General features: G+C 44.9%; 1 protein-coding gene across 2 annotated transcripts in view; it reads left to right on the top strand.

Moving 5' to 3' along the window:
- The window catches only part of PLCG1 (phospholipase C gamma 1), a 158,121-nt gene extending 142,049 nt beyond the window's left edge, over positions 1-16,072 (top strand). For both annotated transcript variants that reach the window (XM_068263881.1, XM_068263882.1), the window contains exons 31-32: positions 9,667-9,824; positions 15,407-16,072. In XM_068263881.1, coding sequence (XP_068119982.1) covers positions 9,667-9,824; positions 15,407-15,449 — 201 coding nt within the window. In that variant the 3' untranslated portion in view covers positions 15,450-16,072. The remainder of the gene's footprint in view (positions 1-9,666; positions 9,825-15,406) is intronic.
- The last annotated feature ends 10,152 nt before the right edge of the window (positions 16,073-26,224 follow it).

The raw sequence follows: 26,224 nt of genomic DNA, 5'->3' as shown, positions 1-26,224 counted from the left end.
ACTCCAGCTGTGGTGGAACTACAAGCCCCATGAGGCATTGCAATACTCTGACAGCTCTAAGCCTAACTCAGGGAGGCAGAGGCATGATGGGATTTGTAGTTTTGTCACAGCTGGAGTGCCAAGGTTAGCCATCACTGGTCTATAGGGATGTTCAATGAGATGGTCAGTCACTTCAAGTTAAGGCTAACCTTATGCAAAATTATGCAGCTTGGAATTGGACAATGCAAATACAATACCTGATGATTTTGGTAAGGCCAGTTCTAATCCCATTGAACTTCATGAAATCTGAAGTGAGCGGAATACAGAGGCTGCGTGAGTTGCCTGGCTGCTGTGCTGATGCTCTCTCTAGTCACTGGCCAGGAATGAGCATGCAGATCAGATGCTGTGACTCTGCTCTGACTCCACTGGCTGCATGCTTGTTGCAGATGTGACTCATAAAGCCAAAAGCTCAGCATGACAGCCAGGCAACAGGTATTGTTTATAAGGGAATTAAGATGGCAGCTTCTTTATTCCTCTCACCAGGTTTCCTTGAAACAAAAGCATATGTTCAAAGACTGCAGCAGGCTGCAGGGATGTCAAATTCCAGTCTTCAAAGGCCGAGGTACTCGCACATTTTTGGCGCAGCTCAGATTGATGTAACTGATGGAGAAATGTGTTCTACTTGATGAACCACACCCTTACTCCATTTATCAGTTAATCCTAAATACTGGCATGGATTTGGCCCTCGAGGATTGGAGCTTAGCACGGGTGCACTATAGCAGGGATCCCCAACCTGTGGTCCGCGGCCCACTGGTGGTCCGCAGGACGTTTTCAGTTGGGCCGCGGGACTGTCCTCTTGCCTGCCCCCTCCGCGGCCGCCGCTGCTGTTACATGTGGCGGCAGCTTGGTCTCTTATATTCCCCTTCTCTCTCTCGCCGGAGTGTGAGTCACAGCAGCGCGCCCTGCGGCTGCGGTGATAGAGAGGGAGGAAGCAGGAGAGACAGAGTAGCTTCCTGTAACGGCGCGCCGTTACTATGGGAACCGCTCTCTCTTTCCTGCTTCTTCCCTCTCCATCACAGCAGCTGCGGGGCGCGCTGCTGTGACTCACACTCCGGCGAGAGAGAGAGAGCGAGAGAGGGGGGAATGTAAAGAGACCGCCGGCAAAGGTAATTGCAGCAGCGGCCGCGGGAGGAGGGGTGTGGGCGGGGGCTACTATACTGGGGCACAATGTTAGCTATATTTGGGCACTATACTGGCTGTACTGGGGCACTATACTGGCTGTACTGGGGCACTATACTGGCTGTACTGGGGCACTATACTGGCTGTACTGGGGCACTATACTGGCTGTACTGGGGCACTATACTGGCTGTACTGGGGCACTATACTGGCTGTACTGGGGCACTATACTGGCTGTACTGGGGCACTATACTGGCTGTACTGGGGCACTATACTAGCTGTACTGGGGCACTATACTAGCTATACTGGGGCACTATACTAGCTATACTGGGGCACTATACTAGCTATACTGGGGCACACTAGCTATACTGGGGCACACTAGCTATACTGGGGCACTATACTAGCTATACTGGGGCACTATACTAGCTATACTGGGGCACTATACTAGCTATATTGGGGCACTATACTGGGGCACTATACTAGCTATACTGGGGCACTATACTAGCTATATTAGGGCACTATACTAGCTATACTGGGGCACTATACTAGCTATACTGGGGCACTATCCTAGCTATACTGGGGCACTATATACTAGCTATATTGGGGCACTATACTAGCTATACTGGGGCACTATACTAGCTATACTGGGGCACTATACTAGCTATACTGGGGCACTATACTAGCTATACTGGGGCACTATACTAGCTATACTGGGGCACTATACTAGCTATACTGGGGCACTATACTAGCTATACTGGGGCACTATACTAGCTATACTGGGTCACTATACTAGCTATACTGGGTCACTATACTAGCTATACTGGGGCACTATACTAGCTATATTGGGGCACTATACTAGCTATATTGGGGCACTATACTAGCTATATTGGGGCACTATACTAGCTATATTGGGGCACTATACTAGCCATACTGGGGCACTATACTAGCCATACTGGGGCACTATACTAGCTATACTGGGGCACTATACTAGCTATACTGGGGCACTATACTAGCTATACTGGGGCACTATACTAGCTATACTGGGGCACTATACTAGCTATACTGGGGCACTATACTAGCTATACTGGGGCACTACCTACCTATACTGGGCACTATATTAGCTTTACTAGGCACTATACTAGGTATACTGGGGTAACTGTACTAGCCATACTGGGGCAACTAAACTCCCTATACTGGGGCAACTATGCTAGCTATGCCCCCCCCCCCCTCCGGTAACCCGATGTGCACAACGTTGTCTCCCCCCAGGCCCCCCCCCCCCCCCCAGCAGGCCCCGGAGAGAAATTTGGTCAGAAAGTGGTCCCCGGGCCGGAAAAGGTTGGGGACCCCTGCACTATAGGAAACCCCTGCTACACTATTTACATTGTAGTACTGTAAATCTGCACACATTTCACAAAGCAAAGTGCATGCATTGGTAACGGGCCCTTATTCCCAGTTCATCCTCGCTGCAAATTGTTAAAAAGGTATTCTGTAGATAACCTAAGAAAAGGGGAACTTATACTATAAATCTTTCCCTGGTGACACCATGTCAGCCTACTGGAAGCACGTGTGCACCATGATTCATGTACTCCAGTTATGGCACGTGTGCTCCATGATTCATGTAGTCCAGTCAGTTATGGCGCGTGTGCACCATGATTCATGTACTCCAGTTATGGCACGTGTGCACCATGATTCATGTACTCCAGTTATGGCACGTGTGCACCATGATTCATGTGCTCCAGTTGTGGCATGTGTGCACCATGATTCATGTACTCCAGTTATGGCACGTGTGCGCCATGATTCATGTACTCCGGTCAGTTACGTCATGTGTGCACCATGATTCATGTACTACTGTCAGTTGTGGCAAGTGTGCATCATGATTCATGTACTCCAGTTATGGCACGTGTGCATCATGATTCATGTACTCCAGTCAGTTATGGCACGTGTGCACCATGATTCATGTACTCCGGTCAGTTATGGCATGTGTGCTCCATGATTCATGTACTCCGGTCAGTTATGGCACGTGTGCACCATAATTCATGTACTGCAGTCAGTTATGGCACGTGCGCACCATGATTAATTTGCTCTGGTCACGTGTGCACCATGATTCATGTACTGCAGTCAGTTATAGCACGTGTGCACATGTACTACGGTCAGTTACGGCCGTGTGCACCATGATTCATGTACTCTACTCAGTTGTGGCACGTGTGCACCATGATTCATGTACTCCGGTCAGTTATGGCACGTGTGCTCCTTGATTCATGGACTCGGTCACATGTGCACAGTGATGCATGTACTCTGGTCACGTGTGCACCATTACTCATGCACTCCAGTCAGTTACGTCATGTGTGCACTGTAATTCATGAACTCCGTTCAGTTATGGCACGTGTGCACCATGATTAATGTATTCTGGTCACGTGTGTAGCATGATTCATGTATTGTGGTCAGTTACGGCATGTTTGCACCATAATTTATGTACTTTCGTCAGTTATGTCACGTGTTTACCGTAATTCATGTACTCCGGCCAGTTACGTCACGTGTGTACCATAATTCATGTACTCTGGTCAGGTGCACTATGATTTATGTACTCCAGTCAGTTATGGCATGTGTGCACCATGATTCATGTACTCTGGTCAGTTACGTCGTGTGCACCATGATTCATGTCCTCCGGTCAGTTACGGCACGTGTGCACCATGATATATGTACTGCAGTCAGTTATGGCACGTGTGCACCATGATTCATGTACTCTGGTCACGTGTGCACCATGATTCATGTACTCCAGTCAGTTATGGCACGTGTGCCCCATGATTCATGTACTCCAGTCAGTTATGGCATGTGTGCACCATGATTTATGTACTCCGGTCAGTTACATCACGTGTGCACCATGATTCATGCACTGCAGTCAGTTATGGCACGTGTGCACCATGATTCATGTACTCCGGTCAGTTATGGCACGTGTGCTCCATGATTCATGTACTCCGAACTGACCGGAGTACATGAATCATGGTGCACATGTGCCATAACTGACTGGTCACGTGTGCACCATGATTCATGTACTGCAGTCAGTTATGGCACATGTGCACCATGATTCATGTACTCCGGTCAGTTCGGAGTACATGAATCATGGAGCACACGTGCCATAACTGACCGGAGTACATGAATCATGGTGCACACGTGCCATAACTGACTGCAGTGCATGAATCATGGTGCACACGTGATGTAACTGACCGGAGTACATAAATCATGGTGCACACATGCCATAACTGACTGCAGTACATGAATCATGGTGCACACGTGACTAGAGTAAATGAATCATGGTGCACACGTGCCATAACTGACTGCAGTACATGAATCATGGTGCACACAGCCGTAACTGACCGTAGTACATGAATCATGGTGCACACGTGCTATAACTGACCGGAGGACATGAATCATGGTGCACACATGCCATAACTGACTGCACATGTGACGTAACTGACTGGAGTACATGAATCATGGTGCACACGTGACATAACTGCCTGCAGTACTTGAATCATTGTGCACATGGCTTTAACTGACCGTAGTACATGAATCATGGAGCACACGTGCCATACTGACCGGAGTACATGAATCATGGAGCACACGTGCCATAACTGACCGGAGTACATGAATCATGGAGCACACGTGCCATAACTGACCGGAGTACATGAATCATGGTGCACACGTGCCATAACTGAATGCAGTACATGAATCATGTTGCACACGTGACCAGAGTAAATGAATCATGGTGCACACGTGCCATAACTGACTGCAGTACATGAATCATGGTGCACACAGCTATAACTGACCGTAGTACATGAATCATGGTGCACACGTGACGTAACTGACCGGAGTACATAAATCATGGTGCACACATGCCATAACTGACTGGAGTACATGAATCATGGCGCACACGTGCCATAACTGACTGCAGTACATGAATCATGGTGCACACGTGACCAGAGTACATGAATCATGGTGCACACGTGACCAGAGTAAATGAATCATGGTGCACACGTGCCATAACTGACTGCAGTACATGAATCATGGTGCACACAGCCGTAACTGACCGTAGTACATGAATCATGGCGCACACGTGCCATAACTGACTGGACTACATGAATCATTGTGCACATGGCTTTAACTGACCGTAGTACATGAATCATGGTGCACGCATGCCATAACTGAGTGGAGTACATGAATCATGGAGCACACGTGCCTTAACTGACCGGAGTACATGAATCATGGTGCACACGTGCCATACTGACCGGAGTACATGAATCATGGAGCACACGTGCCATACTGACCGGAGTACATGAATCATGGAGCACACGTGCCATAACTGACCGGAGTACATGAATCATGGTGCACACGTGCCATAACTGACTGGTCACGTGCGCACCATGACTCATGTACTGCAGTCAGTTATGGCACGTGTGCACCATGATTCATGTACTCCGGTCAGTTATGGCACGTGTGCTCCATGATTCATGTACTCCGGTCAGTATGGCACGTGTGCTCCATGATTCATGTACTCCGGTCAGTATGGCACGTGTGCACCATGATTCATGTACTCCGGTCAGTTAAGGCACGTGTGCTCCATGATTCATGTACTCCACTCAGTTATGGCATGCGTGCACCATGATTCATGTACTACGGTCAGTTAAAGCCATGTGCACAATGATTCATGTAGTCCAGTCAGTTATGGCACGTGTGCGCCATGATTCATGTACTACGGTCAGTTACGGCTGTGTGCACCATGATTCATGTACTGCAGTCAGTTATGGCACGTGTGCACCATGATTCATTTACTCTGGTCACGTGTGCACCATGATTCATGTACTCTGGTCACGTGTGCACCATGATTCATGTACTGCAGTCAGTTATGGCACGTGTGCGCCATGATTCATGTACTCCGGTCAGTTACGTCACGTGTGCACCATGATTCATGTACTACGGTCAGTTATAGCTGTGTGCACCATGATTCATGTACTGCAGTCAGTTATGGCACGTGTGCACCATGATTCATTTACTCTGGTCACGTGTGCAACATGATTCATGTACTGCATTCAGTTATGGCACGTGTGCACCATGATTCATGTACTCCGGTCAGTTATGGCACGTGTGCTCCATGATTCATGTACTCCGGTCAGTTATGGCACGTGTGCTCCATGATTCATGTACTCCGGTCAGTATGGCACGTGTGCTCCATGATTCATGTACTACGGTCAGTTAAAGCCATGTGCACAATGATTCAAGTACTGCAGGCAGTTATGTCACGTGTGCACCATGATTCATGTACTCCAGTCAGTTACGTCACATGTGCAGTCAGTTATGGCATGTGTGCACCATGATTCATGTCCTCCGGTCAGTTATAGCACGTGTGCACCATGATTCATGTACTACGGTCAGTTACGGCTGTGTGCACCATGATTCATGTACTGCAGTCAGTTATGGCACGTGTGCACCATGATTCATTTACTCTAGTCACGTGTGCACCATGATTCATGTACTGCAGTCAGTTATGGCACGTGTGCACCATGATTCATGTAGTCCAGTCAGTTATGGCACGTGTGCACCATGATTCATGTAGTCCAGTCAGTTATGGCACGTGTGCGCCATGATTCATGTACTACGGTCAGTTACGGCTGTGTGCACCATGATTCATGTACTGCAGTCAGTTATGGCATGTGTGCACCATGATTCATTTACTCTGGTCACGTGTGCACCATGATTCATGTACTGCAGTCAGTTATGGCACGTGTGCACCATGATTCATGTACTCCACTCAGTTATGGCATGTGTGCACCATGATTCATGTACTACGGTCAGTTACAGCCATGTGCACAATGATTCAAGTACAGCAGTCAGTTATGGCACGTGTGCTCCATGATTCATGTACTCCGGTCAGTATGGCACGTGTGCACCATGATTCATGTACTGCAGTCAGTTATGGCACGTGTGCGCCATGATTCATGTACTCCAGTCAGTTATGGCATGTGTGCACCATGATTTATGTACTCCGGTCAGTTACGTCACGTGTGCACCATGATTCATGTACTACGGTCAGTTATAGCTGTGTGCACCATGATTCATGTACTGCAGTCAGTTATGGCACGTGTGCACCATGATTCATTTACTCTGGTCACGTGTGCAACATGATTCATGTACTGCATTCAGTTATGGCACGTGTGCACCATGATTCATGTACTCCGGTCAGTTATGGCACGTGTGCTCCATGATTCATGTACTCCGGTCAGTTATGGCACGTGTGCTCCATGATTCATGTACTCCGGTCAGTATGGCACGTGTGCTCCATGATTCATGTACTACGGTCAGTTAAAGCCATGTGCACAATGATTCAAGTACTGCAGGCAGTTATGTCACGTGTGCACCATGATTCATGTACTCCAGTCAGTTACGTCACATGTGCAGTCAGTTATGGCATGTGTGCACCATGATTCATGTCCTCCGGTCAGTTATAGCACGTGTGCACCATGATTCATGTACTACGGTCAGTTACGGCTGTGTGCACCATGATTCATGTACTGCAGTCAGTTATGGCACGTGTGCACCATGATTCATTTACTCTAGTCACGTGTGCACCATGATTCATGTACTGCAGTCAGTTATGGCACGTGTGCACCATGATTCATGTAGTCCAGTCAGTTATGGCACGTGTGCACCATGATTCATGTAGTCCAGTCAGTTATGGCACGTGTGCGCCATGATTCATGTACTACGGTCAGTTACGGCTGTGTGCACCATGATTCATGTACTGCAGTCAGTTATGGCATGTGTGCACCATGATTCATTTACTCTGGTCACGTGTGCACCATGATTCATGTACTGCAGTCAGTTATGGCACGTGTGCACCATGATTCATGTACTCCACTCAGTTATGGCATGTGTGCACCATGATTCATGTACTACGGTCAGTTACAGCCATGTGCACAATGATTCAAGTACAGCAGTCAGTTATGGCACGTGTGCTCCATGATTCATGTACTCCGGTCAGTATGGCACGTGTGCACCATGATTCATGTACTCCGGTCAGTTAGGCACGTGTGCTCCATGATTCATGTACTCCACTCAGTTATGGCATGTGTGCACCATGATTCATGTACTACGGTCAGTTACAGCCATGTGCACAATGATTCAAGTACTGCAGTCAGTTATGGCACGTGTGCACCATGATTCATTGACTCTGGTCACGTGTGCACCATGATTCATGTACTGCAGTCAGTTATGTCACGTGTGCACCATGATTCATGTACTCCTGACCGTTCTGGCACGTGTGCACCATAAATTCATGTACTCCAGTCAGTTACGTCACATGTGCACCATGATTCACGTACTCCGGTCAGTTATGGAATGTGTGCTCCAGGATTCATATACTCCAGTCAGTTATGGCACAAGTGCTCCATGAGTCATGTACTCCGGTAACGTGTGTAGCGTGATTCATGTATTTTGGTCAGTTACGGCATGTGTGCACCGTAATTCATGTACTCCGGCCAGTTACGTCACGTGTGTACCATAATTCATGTACTCTGACTGCAGTACATGAATCATAGTGCACATGTGACCAGTTATGTCACGTGTGCACCATGATTCATGTCCTCCGGTCAGTTACGTCGTGTGCATGATTCATGTCCTCCGGTCAGTTACGGCACGTGTGCACCATGATTCATGTCCTCCGGTCAGTTATAGCACGTGTGCACCATGATATATGTACTGCGGTCAGTTATAGCACATGTGCACCATGATTCATGTACTCTGGTCACGTGTGCACCATGATTCATGTACTGCAGTCAGTTATGGCATGTGTGCACCATAATTCATGTACTACGGTCAGTTACGGCCGTGTGCACAATGATTCATGTACTGCAGTCAGTTATGGCACGTGTGCACCATGATTCATGTACTCCGGTCAGTTATGGCACGTGTGCTCCATGATTCATGTACTACGGTCAGTTACAGCCATGTGCACAATGAGTCAAGTACTGCAGTCAGTTATGGCATGTGTGCACCATGATTTATTGACTCTGGTCACGTGTGCAACATGATTCATGTACTCCAGTCAGTTACGTCACATGTGCACCATGATTCATGTACTCCGGTCAGTTATGGAACGTGTGCTCCATGATTCATATACTCCAGTCAGTTATGGCACGTGTGCACCATGATTCATGTACTCCAGTCAGTTATGGCACAAGTGCTCCATGAGTCATGTACTCCAGTAACGTGTGTAGCTAGATTCATGTATGTTGGTCAGTTACGGCATGTGTGCACCGTAATTCATGTACTCCGGTCTGTTATGTCACGTGTGTATCGTAATTCATGTACTTTGGTCAGTTATGTCACGTGTGCACCATGATTCTTGTACTCCGGTCAGTTATGTCACGTGTGCACAGTGATTCATGTACTCCGGTCAGTTACCATGATTCATGTACTCCAGTCAAGAGATTAAGATAATTCTTACTCCATATCTTACAGCAGGAGAATGGGGAGATAAATGGAGCTGCAGCCCCCCGGGAGCGGATCAGTGACCCCTCTGGAAGACTGCGTGATGGAGAGTCCCGATTCCCCGCACATCAGCTGGACGAGTTCCGCCTCTCACAGGAGCTGGCCGACCCTTTTGAGAGGGAGAGAAGGTGAGGTTCCAGCACACACACGTATAGGCATAGCTGCTATTATGAATGCTGTATATACATTTACTGTGCTAGAGTGTTTGTTGTTTAATGGAAAGAAGTTTTAAATCAGGATGATACCATTTATTGGCTAACTACAAATGAATAAGAATAAACAAGCTTTCGGCCTTGCAGCCTTCGTCAGGTTTATATCCTGTTAGTTTGCAAGCTGGTGGTACAGACAGCTTATATACATGCAACATCAAAAGGAAAAACAGATATTTTTTTCAAGCATAAATACATCATTAAGATGCCTTAATACAAACAGACCATCTAAATGGGGTAAGATAAGGATCCTTGTTTACTTTATTGCTCACAGACCTGGTATTAGGATTGACCCAGAGGTATCGTAAATTCTTAGTTCACAAGTTCAGCTAGGGTGGCTGAGACAGTTCATATATCATCAATCTCATACCAATATAGAAAGTTGTTGTCCTTATTCAGACCCTTCTGCACAGCTTTGAAACAATTTATAAATTTTGTTTCTGCTATTAATCGGTCATTTGACGTTTTGAAGCCGCCCTTCAGGGCAGTGACACGAAGATCATCCATGCTGTGTCCGTTGGACCGAAAGTGTGTAGCAACTGGGAGTCCAGATTTGGTATCATTAATAGTGTGCCTGTGTCCATTCATACGTTTGCGCAGAGTTTGTCCAGTTTCTCCCACGTACATAACATTGGGGCATTTAGCACACATGATCAGATATACCAGATTGGTGGACCCACAAGAAAATTTACCTTGTATTCTGTACTCCTGTTGTGAACCTGGTATCGTTACCCTGTCAGTGGAGTAAATGTGTCTGCAGGTCCCACATATTTTTTGTCGGCAGGGTGATGTTCCGTTTTGTTGAGGCCTATTCAAAGAGCTCCTGACAATCATCTGTTTTAGATTGTGTGGTTGCCGATATGACAAGAGTGGAGGTTTAGGGAATATCGTTCTCAGTCTGTGATCCTTGTGTAAAATGGGATGAAGTTCCTTAGCAATCCTCCTTAAGATTTCCAGGTGTGGGTTGTAGGTGACAACCAAAGGGACACGTTCCTCTTTCTGGTTTTGCTTATATTTCAGGAGTTCAGTCCTGGGGATGTTGCTGGCTTTTCTGATTTGGGCCTCAGCCATGGGAGGACTGTAACCTTGTTTAATGAAAGTGTTCTTAAGGTGATCCAGGTGCTTGTCTCTGTCCATCCTGTCAGAACAAATCCGGTTGTACCTTATAGCTTGGCTGTAAATTATAGAGTTCTTAATGTGCTTGGGATGAAAACTGTCATATCTTAGGTATGTGGGACGGTCTGTAGGTTTGCGATACACAGAGGTTTGTATGTTGTTACCCCTGATGTATATGGTGGTGTCCAGAAAGTTAATCTCTGTGTGAGAGTAGGTAAGTTTCAATTTGATTGTAGGATGGAAGGCATTGAAGTTCCTGTGGAACTGGAGAAGATCATCCTCACTTGCGGACCAGATGATTAAAATATCATCAATGAAGCAGAAGTAGGCCAAGGGTTTTATGCCACATGCATTGAGGTATTCCTCTTCGATTTTGGCCATGAATAGAGTTGCATACTGTGGAGCGAATCGCGAACCCATTGCCACGCCCATCTGCTGTAAATAGAGGTCCTGTCCAAAAGTGAAATAATTATGAGTGAGAATGAATTTGATCAGTCCAGTAATAGGCTTTACAGGTATGCCCTGACCCTGAAGATATTTACGGCAGGCCGCAATACCATCATCATGGGGAATGTTCGTGTACAGGGACTCCACGTCCATCGTGGCCAGTATGGTTCCCTCAGGTACTGGGCCGATGGCTGACAGTTTGTTCAGGAGGTGGGTGGTATCCTGTAAGTAGCTGGGTCTTTTACAGACAAGAGGTTTCAAAATGTTTTCCAGCCACCCTGAGATGTTCTCTGTAAGAGTTCCGCTCCCTGAGATTATGGGCCTGCCAGGGTTTCCCTCTTTGTGGATCTTGGGAAGCATGTAAAAGCAGGCTGTTCTAGGCTCTTCAGGGATAAGGGTCCTTACATGTAGTCTGATGTTTGCAGGCAATCTGTTAACCATCCTATTAAGTGCCATCCTGTAGCCTTTTGTGGGGTCCCCCTGTAATTTGGCATAGTGAGCGGTGTTGGATAATTGTCTTTGTGCCTCCTGGATGTAGTCACTGGTGTTCATTATGACTATGGCACCACCTTTATCCGCTGGTTTAATAATAATGTCCTTATTCTCCTTAAGGGATCTGATGGCCTGTCGCTCCTGTGGTGTTACGTTCTGGGCCAGTGTCTTTCTTTTACTCAGGATCCTGTCAGAGATTCTGCGTCTGAATTTGTTTATGTATTTATCCAGGGCCGGGTTTTTTCCTTCTTTGGAGGTCCATCTTTTTTTTTTTTTTTTTCTCTTTTTAGATCTGGTGCGTTTTGGTCCATTATCCATGGACCAAAACGCACCATATGTTTAATGGAGTAATACGGAAATCTGGCAATAGAGATGGCAAGAAAATGAAGATTGTATTATTGATTGTGGAACGGACAAATTCAAAGATTATAAAATGTAACTTTTAATCAGTCATTGAGTAATAAACAAATATGACAAAATTGTTAAAGGGGACCTAAACCCAGGACTTCCTCTCTGCTCTAAAAGATAAGCAATAGCATCCTATCCTTTATAGAAAAACATTTTTGTTACTGCTTTCAGAGCTCCTGAGAGCTTTCGCAGTTAGTTACTTCTTGGTTTTATGGAAGCACATACAAGGTTAACCTCTACATAAAGGCGAATAAGACAGCATGTTATCTCTATATACAAACAGGGTGGGGTTTTCTGTGTTTTTTTACTTCTCTTCTGAGGAAAAGTTTAGGTCCTCTTTTTAATAGTCCATATGTCACGTGGATATGCAGTGATTGGCCTGACGAATGTTTTGCGGTCTATATAAGACAGTAATTGGTCATTACAGCCATGATGTGCATATCAGATGGTCTCCATCCATTTTACATCTCTCTGACTCTGGACATTCATTTACACCTACTGGCCACCTTGCCTGTCATTGCTGTTTGCAGCCTAGTTACATTACATACATTCACCGATGCTGGGCAACAGTTTACTTGTCCATTGGGAAAACAATTCAAACGTATTCCACTGCGCTCAGCCAGTTAGTGTCTCCACAGATAATCGTTAAACCACCAATGAGTGCTGCTCCTGATTTACTCTGGGATTAGGGTAAATTTACTGGTGAAAACAGAAAAAAAAGAAAAAGGAGAGGAGCGCTCTCTGGTGCATTAACTTTTTTAATGTTGCATCTCACACAAAGAAAAATTAAAACTTACAATGTTAAAAGTAAGACAAAGCTTATCACAATGTTGCAAATCACCGTGTCCTGGATGTAAATTCACCGGTCTGGCTTCCTCCACACTATGGCCAGTAGATGTGGTAATCCTAAGGATCCAGTTACGCCAGCGGTATAGGGTGCACGGGAGTTTAGCGGCAGCTGCCCTGTGCCTAGGACGTCATGACGCGTTTCGGCGTTCCACGCCTTCGTCAGATGACGTCATGGCGCAGAAGGGCGAAATTTAAAGACTTAGCGTTGCGTAGCAACGTTCGGGACATACCAACGGTGGTCGGATAGGACCAACATCGATTGGTCCAAGGCAGAACAAACTCAACCCTTGTTCCTCTTTCCCTTTTCTATACTTGGAGTTGAGTTTCTTCTGCCTTGGACCAACAATTTGTGTGGTCCCCAAATTCAACTCTTTTGTAATCAAGACGCATACAGTTTGAGTGACTTGCCCTATATTTCAAGCGTTAAAAGGTTGGCATAATACAAGGTCGGCCGGCCATTCATGAGGTCCATCCATTCATGTAGAATTTATTTCAATCGAATGTAAAATCATGAATTCATTCTGCTCAATTAATTCTCCTAACAATGAGTGGTAACTGTATTATAATCGACAGTTTGTGGTATAGACATGTTTCATGTAATTTTTATGAGCCAACATAGCTGAATATGATTTTATGTGCTCACGTGGTTTGTTATATACACACATACATACATATATTTTTTATGGTATTCACATGCCTTGCAACTAGTGAGTCCTGAGTTGGTTTTTAGTGAGCTTTTATTTGCCCAATAGGATATCTATTTTGTGCATATGTATATAAACATGGTCATCTATATGGCTTTTTATCTATTTATACATTTACAGATATAATATATTATTTCTTATATATGTATTTTTCACAGCTTATTTATCATATAGGGATGGACTATTCACCTTGATGTTTCTTAATGTATTTTATGTGTAAATTTAGTGTAATCTTTGTGCATTGGTCTGGTAACTCCACTTAGTATATCTGCCCGAAACATACATTTTTTCCCCCTAAGGCTAATTTACAATAAGTGAACTTAATATTAAGATCAGTGTTGAGTTATCCCCCACCCGGTTGCGCATTTGCACGCATTCAGTTCCATATGCCTTTAGGAGTGTAAGATGTTTTATAAGTTGCTAAGCCACTTGACGTTAGTAAAGTCCTCCCTTTTTTGCACCATACGCGCGTAGCACTATTGGTGTGTATCCCCGCCCACCAACGCCGCGCTCTATTTACTTTTAGGAGCATACCGCCCCCCTTGATACTTTTTTGGTTGCCATGCAACCTAGTGTGGATCATGCACCCTTTGGTCTGCACTATACGGGCGTATCAATGTTGGTCCTATCCGACCACCGTTGGTATGTCCCGAACGTTGCCACGCAACGCTAAGTCTTTAAATTTCGCCCTTCTGCGCCATGACGTCATCTGACGAAGGCGTGGAACGCCGAAACGCGTCATGACGTCCTAGGCACAGGGCAGCTGCCGCTAAACTCCCGTGCACCCCATCCCGCTGGCGTAACTGGATCCTTAGGATTACCACATCTACTGGCCATAGTGTGGAGGAAGCCAGACCGGTGAATTTACATCCAGGACACGGTGATTTGCAACATTGTGATTTAGCTTTGTCTTACTTTTAACATTGTAAGTTTTAATTTTTCTTTGTGTGAGATGCAACATTAAAAAAGTTAATGCACCAGAGAGCGCTCCTCTCCTTGACCTAGGCTAGATGGATATCCGATGCACACGAGAGGATTGTATCCCTACTCTATGCAACTGCCTCATGTCACGACCTTTTGAACTTTGTTTGCCTCTGATGAAGTGGCTCTTGTATAGACCATAAAACGTGCATCAGGCCAGTCACTGTATATCAACATGACTTAGCCTTTTTAACAGTTTTTTTTTTTTTCAAATGATGATCAAATAGTGTTTGGCCAGTTTTAGTGGTGTGTTCTTATTGCGGCACTGCAGATAAGGCCTAGTACACACTTTCAATTATGATTGGCTAATCACTGACCAATTTTACTAACTCCATGTTGTATGACAGTCGACAGATATTGAATACTATGAGCAGATGTTGTAGGTAGACCCTCACACTACATGGAGGTGGTACAATTGGTCAGTGATTGGACAATCATAATTGAAAGTGTGTACCAGGCTTAATGGATGGAAAGATTGACAGCCATCTTTTGTCTCGTGTGTAGGATACCTCGCAAGACCCGTCTGAGTGGAGACAACAGGATGTAGGCTGGCAGCACCTGGTTGCAATGGGAGGTCATCAAGGCTTTCTGAGGGCAGACTGTGGATTCTGTCTGCTCACCCAAGAGAATCAAGTGCCTCAGCCGGACTTCAGCTGCATGGAGACGTTCTATTTGCACATTCAGTGACACTATTGCCCTACGAGGACTTCCCGGAGGGTGACTTACTTTATTTCTTTCTCAGTATCGTGTTTCCACAGAGGGAGCTGTTACTCTGCAGTTGCACGCTGTAGGACCTCTCTATAATATAATGCCTTGTATATCAGTAAGGACTGGGATTCCGTTAAGCCATTTCAGAATTGTGGACCGCCACATTGCTTCGTATTCGGTAATCATTTATCAGACTGTGAAAAGGAGTATGTGCCAATGCCTGCGAGTGTTCCTGGTGGCGCCCGTCCACGCCGAGCACATTCCGGGAACACCACCAGCTGGACGGGACACACGGCTTGCCTTCCACATTCTCAATTATTTTTTTTTGTTAAATTTATTTACATTGTGACAATTCCATGTTTCATTTTTACTCTTATGGTTTTATTTCTTGAATTAAGAAGCTGGATTTGATCTTTAAGATGATGGACTATCATTTTTTTAATAAAGTATTCAGATGTTAAAGGGTACATGTACCTGGAATGGACATGACAGACTGAGGAATTGTGAATAGGTTATGTATCGTCATGGTGGTAGTAATGCTAATAACTAAAAGTGGGATTATACGCCCAAAACTAAAATCTCAGTAACTACTCTTATGGAATGCTTTCAAATGTTCTTTTATGAATCTCTGTGTTAAAACATTTATTTTCACTGCAGAGAGCAGTAGCTTGCTTATGTCTGGTTCACTGGCAGATGTAATCATTGCAGGCCAGGAGACACTCTCTGCCTCCATCGTCATTCTGTTCCTTCGTTCTATTGAAAAGACACATTACCCTGGCAACAGGGGGGGGGGGGGGGGGGGGGGGAGGTAGAATGACGACACAGGCAGATACTCTTACCAGCAATTAGTTGCCGATTAGCCAGAGATAAGCAAACCTGCACTGTTCTCTGCAGTGAAAACAGTTTTTACACACGGAATGTTTTCAAATATTTTCTTTATCTCACTAGTTACTGGCAATTAGTTTTGGTAGTATAATACCACTAATTCCAGGAAAGGTACCCAATGCAGTGACGCTAAACACAGCCGAAACTTGCATGCCGTTTCTAAGTTGATGACCGCTTCTATACAGAGGTGTGTACACACACACACACACACACACACACACACACACACACACACACACACACACACACACACACACACACACACACACACACACACACACACACACACACACACACACACACACACACACACACACACACACACACACACACACACACACACACACACACACACACACACACACACACACACACACACACACACCTTCCTTTTAGATGGGAGCAACTGTAAGACCTCAATTATATCGCTGAATTATTGAGGGGAAAGGTTCTACGGTAAGAAATCCAGTCTTACCTCTTGTTAGGTGAGTATGTAACTTTTTCTCCCCGGGTGGTTACAGGGCATACCTATGAACATGGCGCTGGGAGATGTGCATGTGCAGGCTAAGCCGAATATTGGCTGTATCCTGCGTCCAAAAGTCCCAGCGGCAGTAATTACTATTCCCCCCCCTCCAAGACACCGTGGATAGTTGAGGAATGATGTAATTCGGCTTCCACCTAGCGGCCGAATTACAGTGTTTTAAAAGTAATTTGAGCTCCATCTTTTGACGGTGCCTAAATTACTCACTGAGCGCCATTATTACAACCTATGGTGGTGCCTGGTGCGTCCAAATGGTTACAAGTTGTCCTTTTGATGTAGTTGCAGCTGTACATACCAACTTGTAACAGGATTAAGTAAAAAAAAATCTTAAGGTTTCATCAATCAACATGATTGCTTTGAGAATTGTTTAACTTTGCTGTTTAGTGGAGGTAAGCCCAATGCTAGGCATACATGGCTCGACCGCAGGCTTATCAATCGAGCCGCTGATGGCTCGATTGATGATATCCGACAGGTCCGATGACCTGCCGGATAAATTCCCAGCTCGATCCCCGCAGGCGGGAAATCGAGCGGCTGAAAAGGGAAGCCCGCGCGGACGAGCGGTGATGATCCGTGTATGCCCGGCATAATGCTATGAATACACTGTTAATTTGAGCCATTTAGTTGGCTCGATAGATAATTTCTAACATGTCCGATCTTCTGCTTGATCATTTCACCGCTCGATTTGTGATAGCAGTGAATGGAAAAAATGAGAAAAATGAGCGGAAGATAATAGACTGCAGAATCGAGCAGCAAAAACTATCGAATGGGAGAATAGAGCAGCAAAAATGAGCCGTGTATTCCCAGCATTAAGTATTGTTGATTATGTAAATTATAAAAACATTACCATCCTTGCAACTGCACTTACCCATACAAGCCAGGTTATAGCAGACTGAATGAATATAACTAACCTTCCGAGAGGTGGTAAAATTGGCCAATCAAAATTATAGTATATAGGGTAACAGATTTTGAATAGTATGAAAAGATTGCGTAGGTATGTTTTCATACTATAGTGGTGGTAAAATTGGTTAGTAATTGGCCAATCATAATTGAAAGTGTGTACCAGGCTTTAGTTTCAGGTTGCAAACTCATTTCTCCCCCATTGGTCATCTGTTGCTTGCAGTCCACTTCCTGTGAGACACATTCTACCTCCTCCTATTAAACCTCCATTAATAATTTATCAACCAAATCACAGTTGGACTTTGCCTTGTTGGGTCTAGTTGTGCTTTGAAGGTATCATTAAATTACTCCACCCATCAATCCTGCAGGTTTACAGCAGTTAGAAATGTATTTCACACAGCTTCCTCTAGGCACTGCTATAGGTTGATAGGTAGATAGACCACTTCAAGTAAATAAAGAGCTTGTCTACTTTATACTCAGCTACACCAACTAGTAGCTTTAGATTTTAGTGTCCTCTCTTCTCTTGGATGGACATAACCCCAAGTACGTATTTGTTTTGTAGTATCGACTATGGTGGATAATGGTGTCTACTATTTTCCAGGAAATTGGGGGATGATTTGTGTGAGTACTTCCAACTTTAAGTACACCCAAGGTGAAAATAAACTAATGAAATAAACAATTTTATTTATCATCCTCCTAAAATAATTGATATTCCAGTTTTATTTTATATTTAAATCTTAAAATTTTTGCTAAATGACATTCATTGAAGTATTCCAGAGCTAAAATCTATGAACTGTTGATCCTTTTTATCTCTTTCCTGAACTCAGAAGCCATTTTTTTTGCTAGGAAAGGGTTTATAGTTGTAATTTCTTATCAGGGAGTGTCACTATGTAGTCTGACCCAGACAGGACCTGCCACTTGCGTACTTAATTAACTCTTTCAGGCAGAGAAAGAAAGAAAAAAAACATGGTTTAGTTTTGTGTGCTAGGCACTGTACATACACATGTATCTCATGTCACCTCAGGTATCCTTTAAAGAGGAACTGTAATGACAAAACGTCCCCTGGAGGGTACTCACCTCGGGTGGGGGAAGCCTCCAGATCCTAATGAGGCTTCCCACGCCGTCCTGCGTCCCTCGGGGGTCTCGCTGTAGCCCTCCGTGCAGCGGTGACGTAATATTTACCTTCCTGGCTCCTGCGCAGGCGCTCTGACGGCTGTTGGCTCCGAAGTAGGCGGAAATACCCGATCGCCGTCGGGTCTGCTCTACTGCGCAGGCGCAAGTTTCCGGCGCCTGTGCAGTAGAGCGGACCCGACGGAGATCGGGTATTTCCGTGCCGAAAGCCGCCACAGCGCCCCCCGCTGGAGCCAGCAAAGGTAAATATTGAAGCTACAGTCGGCTCTGTCGCCGGCTGTTCGGAGGGCTGCAGCGAGACCCCCGTGGGACAGAGGACGGCGTGGGAAGTTTCATTAGGATCCGGAGGCTTCCCCCACCCGAGGTGAGTACCCCCCAGGGGAGGTTTTTGTTGTTACATAGTCTCTTTAAAGATGCTAAGAAACCAGAACACAATGCAAAAGGATGGGGAGGAATGGCCTGGAGCCTTGCTTTAAAGCGGAACTGTAGATACAAATGAAACTCATTGTTTCCCTTACCTGGGGCTTCTGCAAGCCCCCAGCAGCTGTCCTGTCCCGTCCCGCGCCAAGTCTTCATGCTGCCACTCCGTCCCTCGACTTGTAAGTCGAGGCCAGCTCAGCCCTGCCAAGCGTTTCCTTTCTTCGCATTCCCCTCTACAATAGCGGGGAATGCGAAGAAAGGATACATGTGGCCTGGCGGCGAAACAGAAAGGAGCTGGTGGCAGGAGAATGGACTCGTCTAGGAGCAGCGTGGGACAGGACGGCTGCTGGGGGGCTTGGGGAAAGCCCCAGGTAAGTTAAACAATGTTTCATTTGTATCTACAGTTCAGCTTTAAGAATAGTCATGGATCTGCAGCCGGTTTGCTGGGGAAGAGCATCTGGAGGCAAACCACAACTATCCAGGCTGACAGCAGAACAAAACGAAAAGAAGAATTCCCTTGCGCTCCAATGTGGAGGGTATGATCACATGCAACAATCTTCCCAACTCCTTGGTATGCTGTAATGTGCTGCTCCAGAAAATCAGGGCAAAGTAGATCTAAAGAAAGAAATGGAGCGCACTATAGTGCATTACCAAGGCTTGGCTTTTATTCGCAAATGTACAAGTAATACTCACAAGATATAGCAATAAAAGACGCTTCTCAGCGGTACAGCCAACCGCTTCACTCTCTGGCAATATGTCATGACGTCCTATGCACGCTGACCTCCAGCCACGCCCACTCCCAGAGCGATACGGCTTCCAGTCCACCGGAGATCGCGCTGCTGGCCACAGCGCGCCGCCGACATATTGCCAGAGAGTGAAGCGGTTGGCTGTACCGCTGAGAAGCGTCTTTTATTGCTATATCTTGTGAGTATTACTTGTACATTTGCGAATAAAAGCCAAGCCTTGGTAATGCACTATAGTGCGCTCCATGACAGCAGAACAAAGCCTGCTGCATTTTCTCATCAGCCACAATCTACATCTGGTTTACTTCAGAAATTCATCATATACAATAGGCGTATACTGCTTTGAACCAGACCATAAATTACTTGTTTGTGGAGAATTGATGGTACAAAGAATATATTTACAAAGCTGCACTATACAATAACATGCATTCTGTAAGCATAATTAGGTACAAAAGTTTTGCTCAAATCTTTAAATATGTACCACATAAAAATTGGACACACGAGCACAGAACAGGTGCAATGTGCATTACTTCATTATATTATGTATAATATATTCAACATGAAAGGGTATCTGAACTCAAAATGTGGTGGCCACACTTTTGTCCCCATTACCTGCACACAAGCAAGGGAAGCCATGCTCTAAAAGTGGAAAGGAGGGGCGAGATCAATTTACAAACAATATTTTACCCTCCAGGGTTAATTAATGATTGTATGTAAATTAACCCTCTAGGGTTAATGATTGTATGTAAATTGTTCACTCCTCTCAGCCCCTACAAATCCTGAGCACCCCCAACAGGAAGAGCATGGCAAGGGATGCTTGTGTGTATTTCAGCAACCATTGTACTGTAGCTGCAGGATGTAACTCCTGTACCAGCAGATCCCATCTATGTAATGGTGTGTGTAGTGCAGATTGTCACTCCCTGGAGATTTTTAGTATGATTTATGTGCATACATTCCCTAGAATGGTGCTGACAAGTGTCAGTGTGACTCTCAGGTGCGTGAAAGGTTTGCAGACTAGTGTGGGTAGAGTAGGAACCCTTATTCTGCTGTAAACCTTTTCACCAGTGTTTAGGTTTTCTCAGTTTGATAAGTTTTTATTAGACTCCAAGGGACCAGGAAAAGTTTACTAGATTAGACTTGGTCATACATTGTATATTTATACAGTCACATTTGCTGGGACATGAGGCCTGAGTTTACTATATCAAGGTTCTACTGTAGTATAGAATGTTTTTGCACAAAATCCATTTTAACTACTTATGGACCACAGTGATTGAAATCTACGCCATTTCGGTGGTTACCTGGCTGGCAAGCCATAGATTTCAATGGCCGCCACAACATATATCCGCTATTTTTGTCGCTTCCCGCAGCTCACTTGCTCTGCTGGTCTATTTCACTCGGTTAAGATTTCATTGGCTCCTGGCAGTGTCTATCAATGTAAGCCTATGGGAGCAGCCTACATTGATGGACACGGTCAAGAGCCAATGAAAAAAGCTCCTGAACAGCTCACATGACTGCCATCATGTGAGCTGGTCAGGAGCTTGTTTTGAGTGCAGAGTTAAGGATTGTGCTCAAAGTGTGTGGCCCCTCAACTTCACTGGCCTCTCTGACCGACTGTGGTGGAGCAAGCATGAAGAATGGTGAGCCACAGCTCCAATGCAGATTGGAGGTTAGTCAAGCTGAGGGACCACAAATTGCTAAAGAAACCCCATGTGTGGCCACCTAAGTATATGCAAAAAAGCATTTTTTTTTTTTTTACTAGACCAGCATTGGAAGGGTTAAACACAGAGGTTTACAGGTCCATGGAGAGATATGCAGAAGTTCAGATAGATACATTCTATTTAGTTACATGTATCTATTGATAAATGTTACACACTCTTTGGCTGACCTCCAAGCTCCTTCTCAGTCAGAGAGATGAGTCACATTCAACACTTAGATACATTTTGTTTACACAAAATTTATCTATTTCAGCTTCGGATGCGTCTGCAGAAATCTCTAGGAACTTTAACCACTTCCCAACTGAGGGGTTTTACCCCCTGACCACCAGAGCAATTTTCACCTTTCAGCGCTCCTTCCATTCATTAGTGTATAATTTTATCATTACTTATCGCAATGAAATGAACTATCTTGTTTTTTCCGCCACCAATTAGGCTTTCTTTAGGTGGGACATTATGCCAAGAATAATTTTATTCTAAATCTGTTTTAATGGGAAAAAATTTATTATTTCAGTTTTCGGCCTTTATAGTTTTTAAATAATGCATGCTACTGTAATTAAAACCCATTAAATGTATATGCCTATTTATCCCGGTTATAGAACCGTTTAAATTATGTCCCTATCACATTGTTTGCTACCAATATTTTAATTGGAAATAAAGGTGCATTTTTTTCAGTTTTGCGTCCATCCCTAATTACAAGCCCATAGTTTATAAAGTAACAGTGCTATACCCTCTTGACAAATATTTAAAAAGTTCAGTCCCTAAGGTATTTATATATTTTTTTAAATTGTAAATTTATTTATTTTTTAATTACAAAAAAAAAATTGGGGAGTGTGGGAGGTAAGGAGTTAATTTTTTTGGTGTAAAACTAGTTTGTGTATAAAATGGTTAGGGTGTAGTTTTACTATTTGGCCACAAGATGGCAACAGTAACTTTTTGTTTCATGCGACCTGCAAGCGTCCGAAGTAGAAAGAGGCTGGGACTTCGTTGATCTAAGCCCCGCAATGATCCGCTGCCGCTCGGCTGAGCAGCACGATCATTGTGAGCAATAACAAACGGGAATGGATTTTCCCGTTCGTTGATCTCTGGGCGAGCGGGCGGTGGCGTGTTTACGAGCGGGAGCGCGGACAGCGGCGGGAGTGCGCAAAGTACGGATTTCTCCGTCCCTGGGGGTTAAAGGATGGAAAAAGGGACGGAGAAATCCGTACGGGCGGGGGTAAAGTGGTTAAAGCTCTGTATAACCCTTCCGATGCTGGTCTAGTAAAAAAAAATGCTGTTGCATATAATACTGTAAATAATGTTTTAGAGCAAAGTTGAAATGCAGGGTTATATTCCGCTTTAATCTGCATTCAGAATTTACTAAGTTTGCAAAATGCACAACTGCCCCTGCAGGCAAATCCTGGCATTGCAGTTTACTAACTGAAGCAAACCTGCAATCAAAGCCAATAAGCTTCCTTTGGGGTGCCAGTACAATTGAGCAGTTATACATCACTGACTGTACAGGACAAACAGCTGTGCTTGAAGACAAAAAACACAAATTTACAAATACAGCCAATACACTGGAAGATCTTAGGAAGCAGGTGCAGCATTGTAACAGTAATGAATCATGCAGGGAGAGCAGCATTCCCTAGAGCCCTTCCTGGAGACTCCGGTCAGGACTTGGTATTGTTCACACCTCACAGTAACATGAGAGACAGGCAAAGACAGCAGCAATACTTGACACACACTAGTCAGGTCAGCTGTTGCTTGATGCAATTTAATACTGTTCCACACATTGTTACTCTCCCCTGAAGAGTAATAAATGGGTTCAGTTTTTGTTCTATCAGCCATTCTGGTAAAACCAGCCTGCATGGCTAAGCCAGTGTTCTGGTGCATATAAGCACAGTATCAGCTAACTGGTGGCTTGATATTAGGATGACACTGCAGAGAACAAATGCTAGACAGACATTTTGCACCAGCAGAGTGACATGTACTGTTCTATGGAGAGGGGATGAACGAGGTCCTTGCAGTGCACAACAGTGACTTCAGGCAAGTTGGGTAACACAAGAACAATGTGACTGCACTGGTTCCCTAAAAGACAGTTGTGGGACAAATGTTAACATGCTAGATACCTGCCCAAGAGTGCATCAGCCAAGTACCTTCTAATGTGTGTACAGAGCATTTCCCCCTATGCTGCTATTGCGGCCTTCCTTGCCGCAATAGCAGTATAGGGGGCGATATTGTGGCTGGGAACGCGAAGAACCACTCACGTTCCCAGCCTGTCAGGTCCTGATGGCGAAACCGAAAGTAGCCGCCGGTGGGGACAGGAGGATCGGAGAGACACGGCGAGAGCACCGATCAGCTGCAGGGGGCTGAGGGAAGCCCCAGGTGAGTAAAACTCTTTTTTTTTACACTTAATGTTCACTTTAAGCCCTAAGGGTTTTTTATTTTTAGCATCTGAGCAACTTTCACCTCCCATTCATTTGCCAATAACTATCACTACTCATCACAATGAATTGATTTATATCTTGCTTTTTTTCTGTCACCAATTAGGCTTTCTTTGGGTGATACATTTTGCTAAGAATTAATTTAATATTCGTGTTAAAATGGATTTAGAATAACCTCCCTGGCAATAAGCCCGACAGTGTCAGGCTTGCCGCCGCAGGGGATCGCATCGTCCCGGGAGGATTTTTTTAAAGTAAAATGTTTTACATATTGTTAAGCTAGCACTTCGCTAGCTAAATATGGTGCCCAAGTGCCTCCGATTCCCCGCGATCACCTGCTGTATACATACCCCCCAGGGATCTCACAATGGCACAGCCTCCCAATCAGCTCCAGGCTTCGCTATGGGGAGGATCGGGACTGCTCATGACGTCATGTCAGATCGTCGGCATAGCGACGAGTGATGCTAATTGGGAAGCTGCGGGATCTCGGACGGGTGAGTGTTGCTGGCGGCGATCGGGGTGGGGGGGGGGGGGGTATGGTGCAGACCGGTGCCGCGGACGCAACCACTTAAATTGCGTACTGCCAGGGAGATTAAGATTAAGAAAGAAATGGAAAAAAAAAAAACATTTCTCAGCTTTTGGCCATTAGTTTGAAATTAATACATGCTACTGTAATTAAAACCCATGTATTTTATTTGCCTAATGGTCCCACTTATTACACCATTTAAATTATGTCCCTATCACAATGTATGGCGCCGATATTTTATTTGGAAATAAAGGTTTTGATATTGTCATTTGATGATCCTGTGCAACTTGATAAAGGCCCATGGGAGCCGAAACAGCGTCTGTCGTTGCTATCATATTGATGCCAATAAAGTTATAAAGAGCTTCTAAATACATCGAGTGGTGCCGGTCCTTTGGCGAGATTTTATTTGGAAATAAAGGTGCATTTTTTTCAATTTACGTCCATCACTATTTACAAGCCCATAATTTAAAAAAATTATATTAATAGACTCCTTTGACATGCAGATTTAAAAAGTTAAGACCCCTTTGTAACTTTTTTTTTTTGTAAAAAAAATTTGTGCATTTTTGATGTGGGAGGTAAACAGCCAATTTTAAATGTTAAAAATGTATTTAATAAAAAGTGGATGTGGGTGTAGCTTTACAATTTGGCCACAAGATGGCCACAGTCAAAAAGTTGTGGGAGCGATCTATCTTGCTCCCAGGAACAAGGATGAAGATTGGAAACTTTTTTTCACTTAAAAAAAAATGCAGCCTCTGATTAGACCATGTCTGTTTTTCGGGGGGGGGGGGGGGGGAAGAGATCAATGAATGGGATCTATAATCGCATTCATTGATCGCTGGGCTAACGGCCGGCGGCAGGAGCGCACACAGCCCAACTGGACGAGAATGTTCGTCCAGTTGGGCTTAAGTGGTTAAAGGACACATGACGTGAGAGGGATATGGAGGCTGCCATATTCATTTCCTTTTAAACGATACCAGTTGCCTGGCAGCCCTGATCTATTTGGATGCAGTAGTGTCTGGATCACACCTAAACAAGCATGCATCTAATCCAGTCACACTTCAGTCAGAAACATCTGATCTGCATGCTTGTTCAGGGTCTATTGTTAAAAGCACCGTACACACACTAAAGGCTGGCTGAGGCCGCCAAAGACCACCTCAGCGGATATTTGGCATGTGTACAGTGGCACCCATCCAAAAATATTACTTGGCTCGTCCTAATTAAAATCCACACTAATTTGCATCTAGTGGTAACAGGCCATAAGGCTCAGCTCCCAATTGTGATCACGTGCAGCCAGTGTAGGGTCTGCTCTGATGGTCCACTGCAGTCTGGCTGGAGC

This window comes from Hyperolius riggenbachi, chromosome 12, assembly GCF_040937935.1.
Source record: "Hyperolius riggenbachi isolate aHypRig1 chromosome 12, aHypRig1.pri, whole genome shotgun sequence".
Classification (NCBI taxonomy): domain Eukaryota; kingdom Metazoa; phylum Chordata; class Amphibia; order Anura; family Hyperoliidae; genus Hyperolius; species Hyperolius riggenbachi.
The sequence above is the reverse complement of the archived record's forward strand: the minus strand, read 5'-3'. Positions and strand labels throughout refer to the sequence as shown.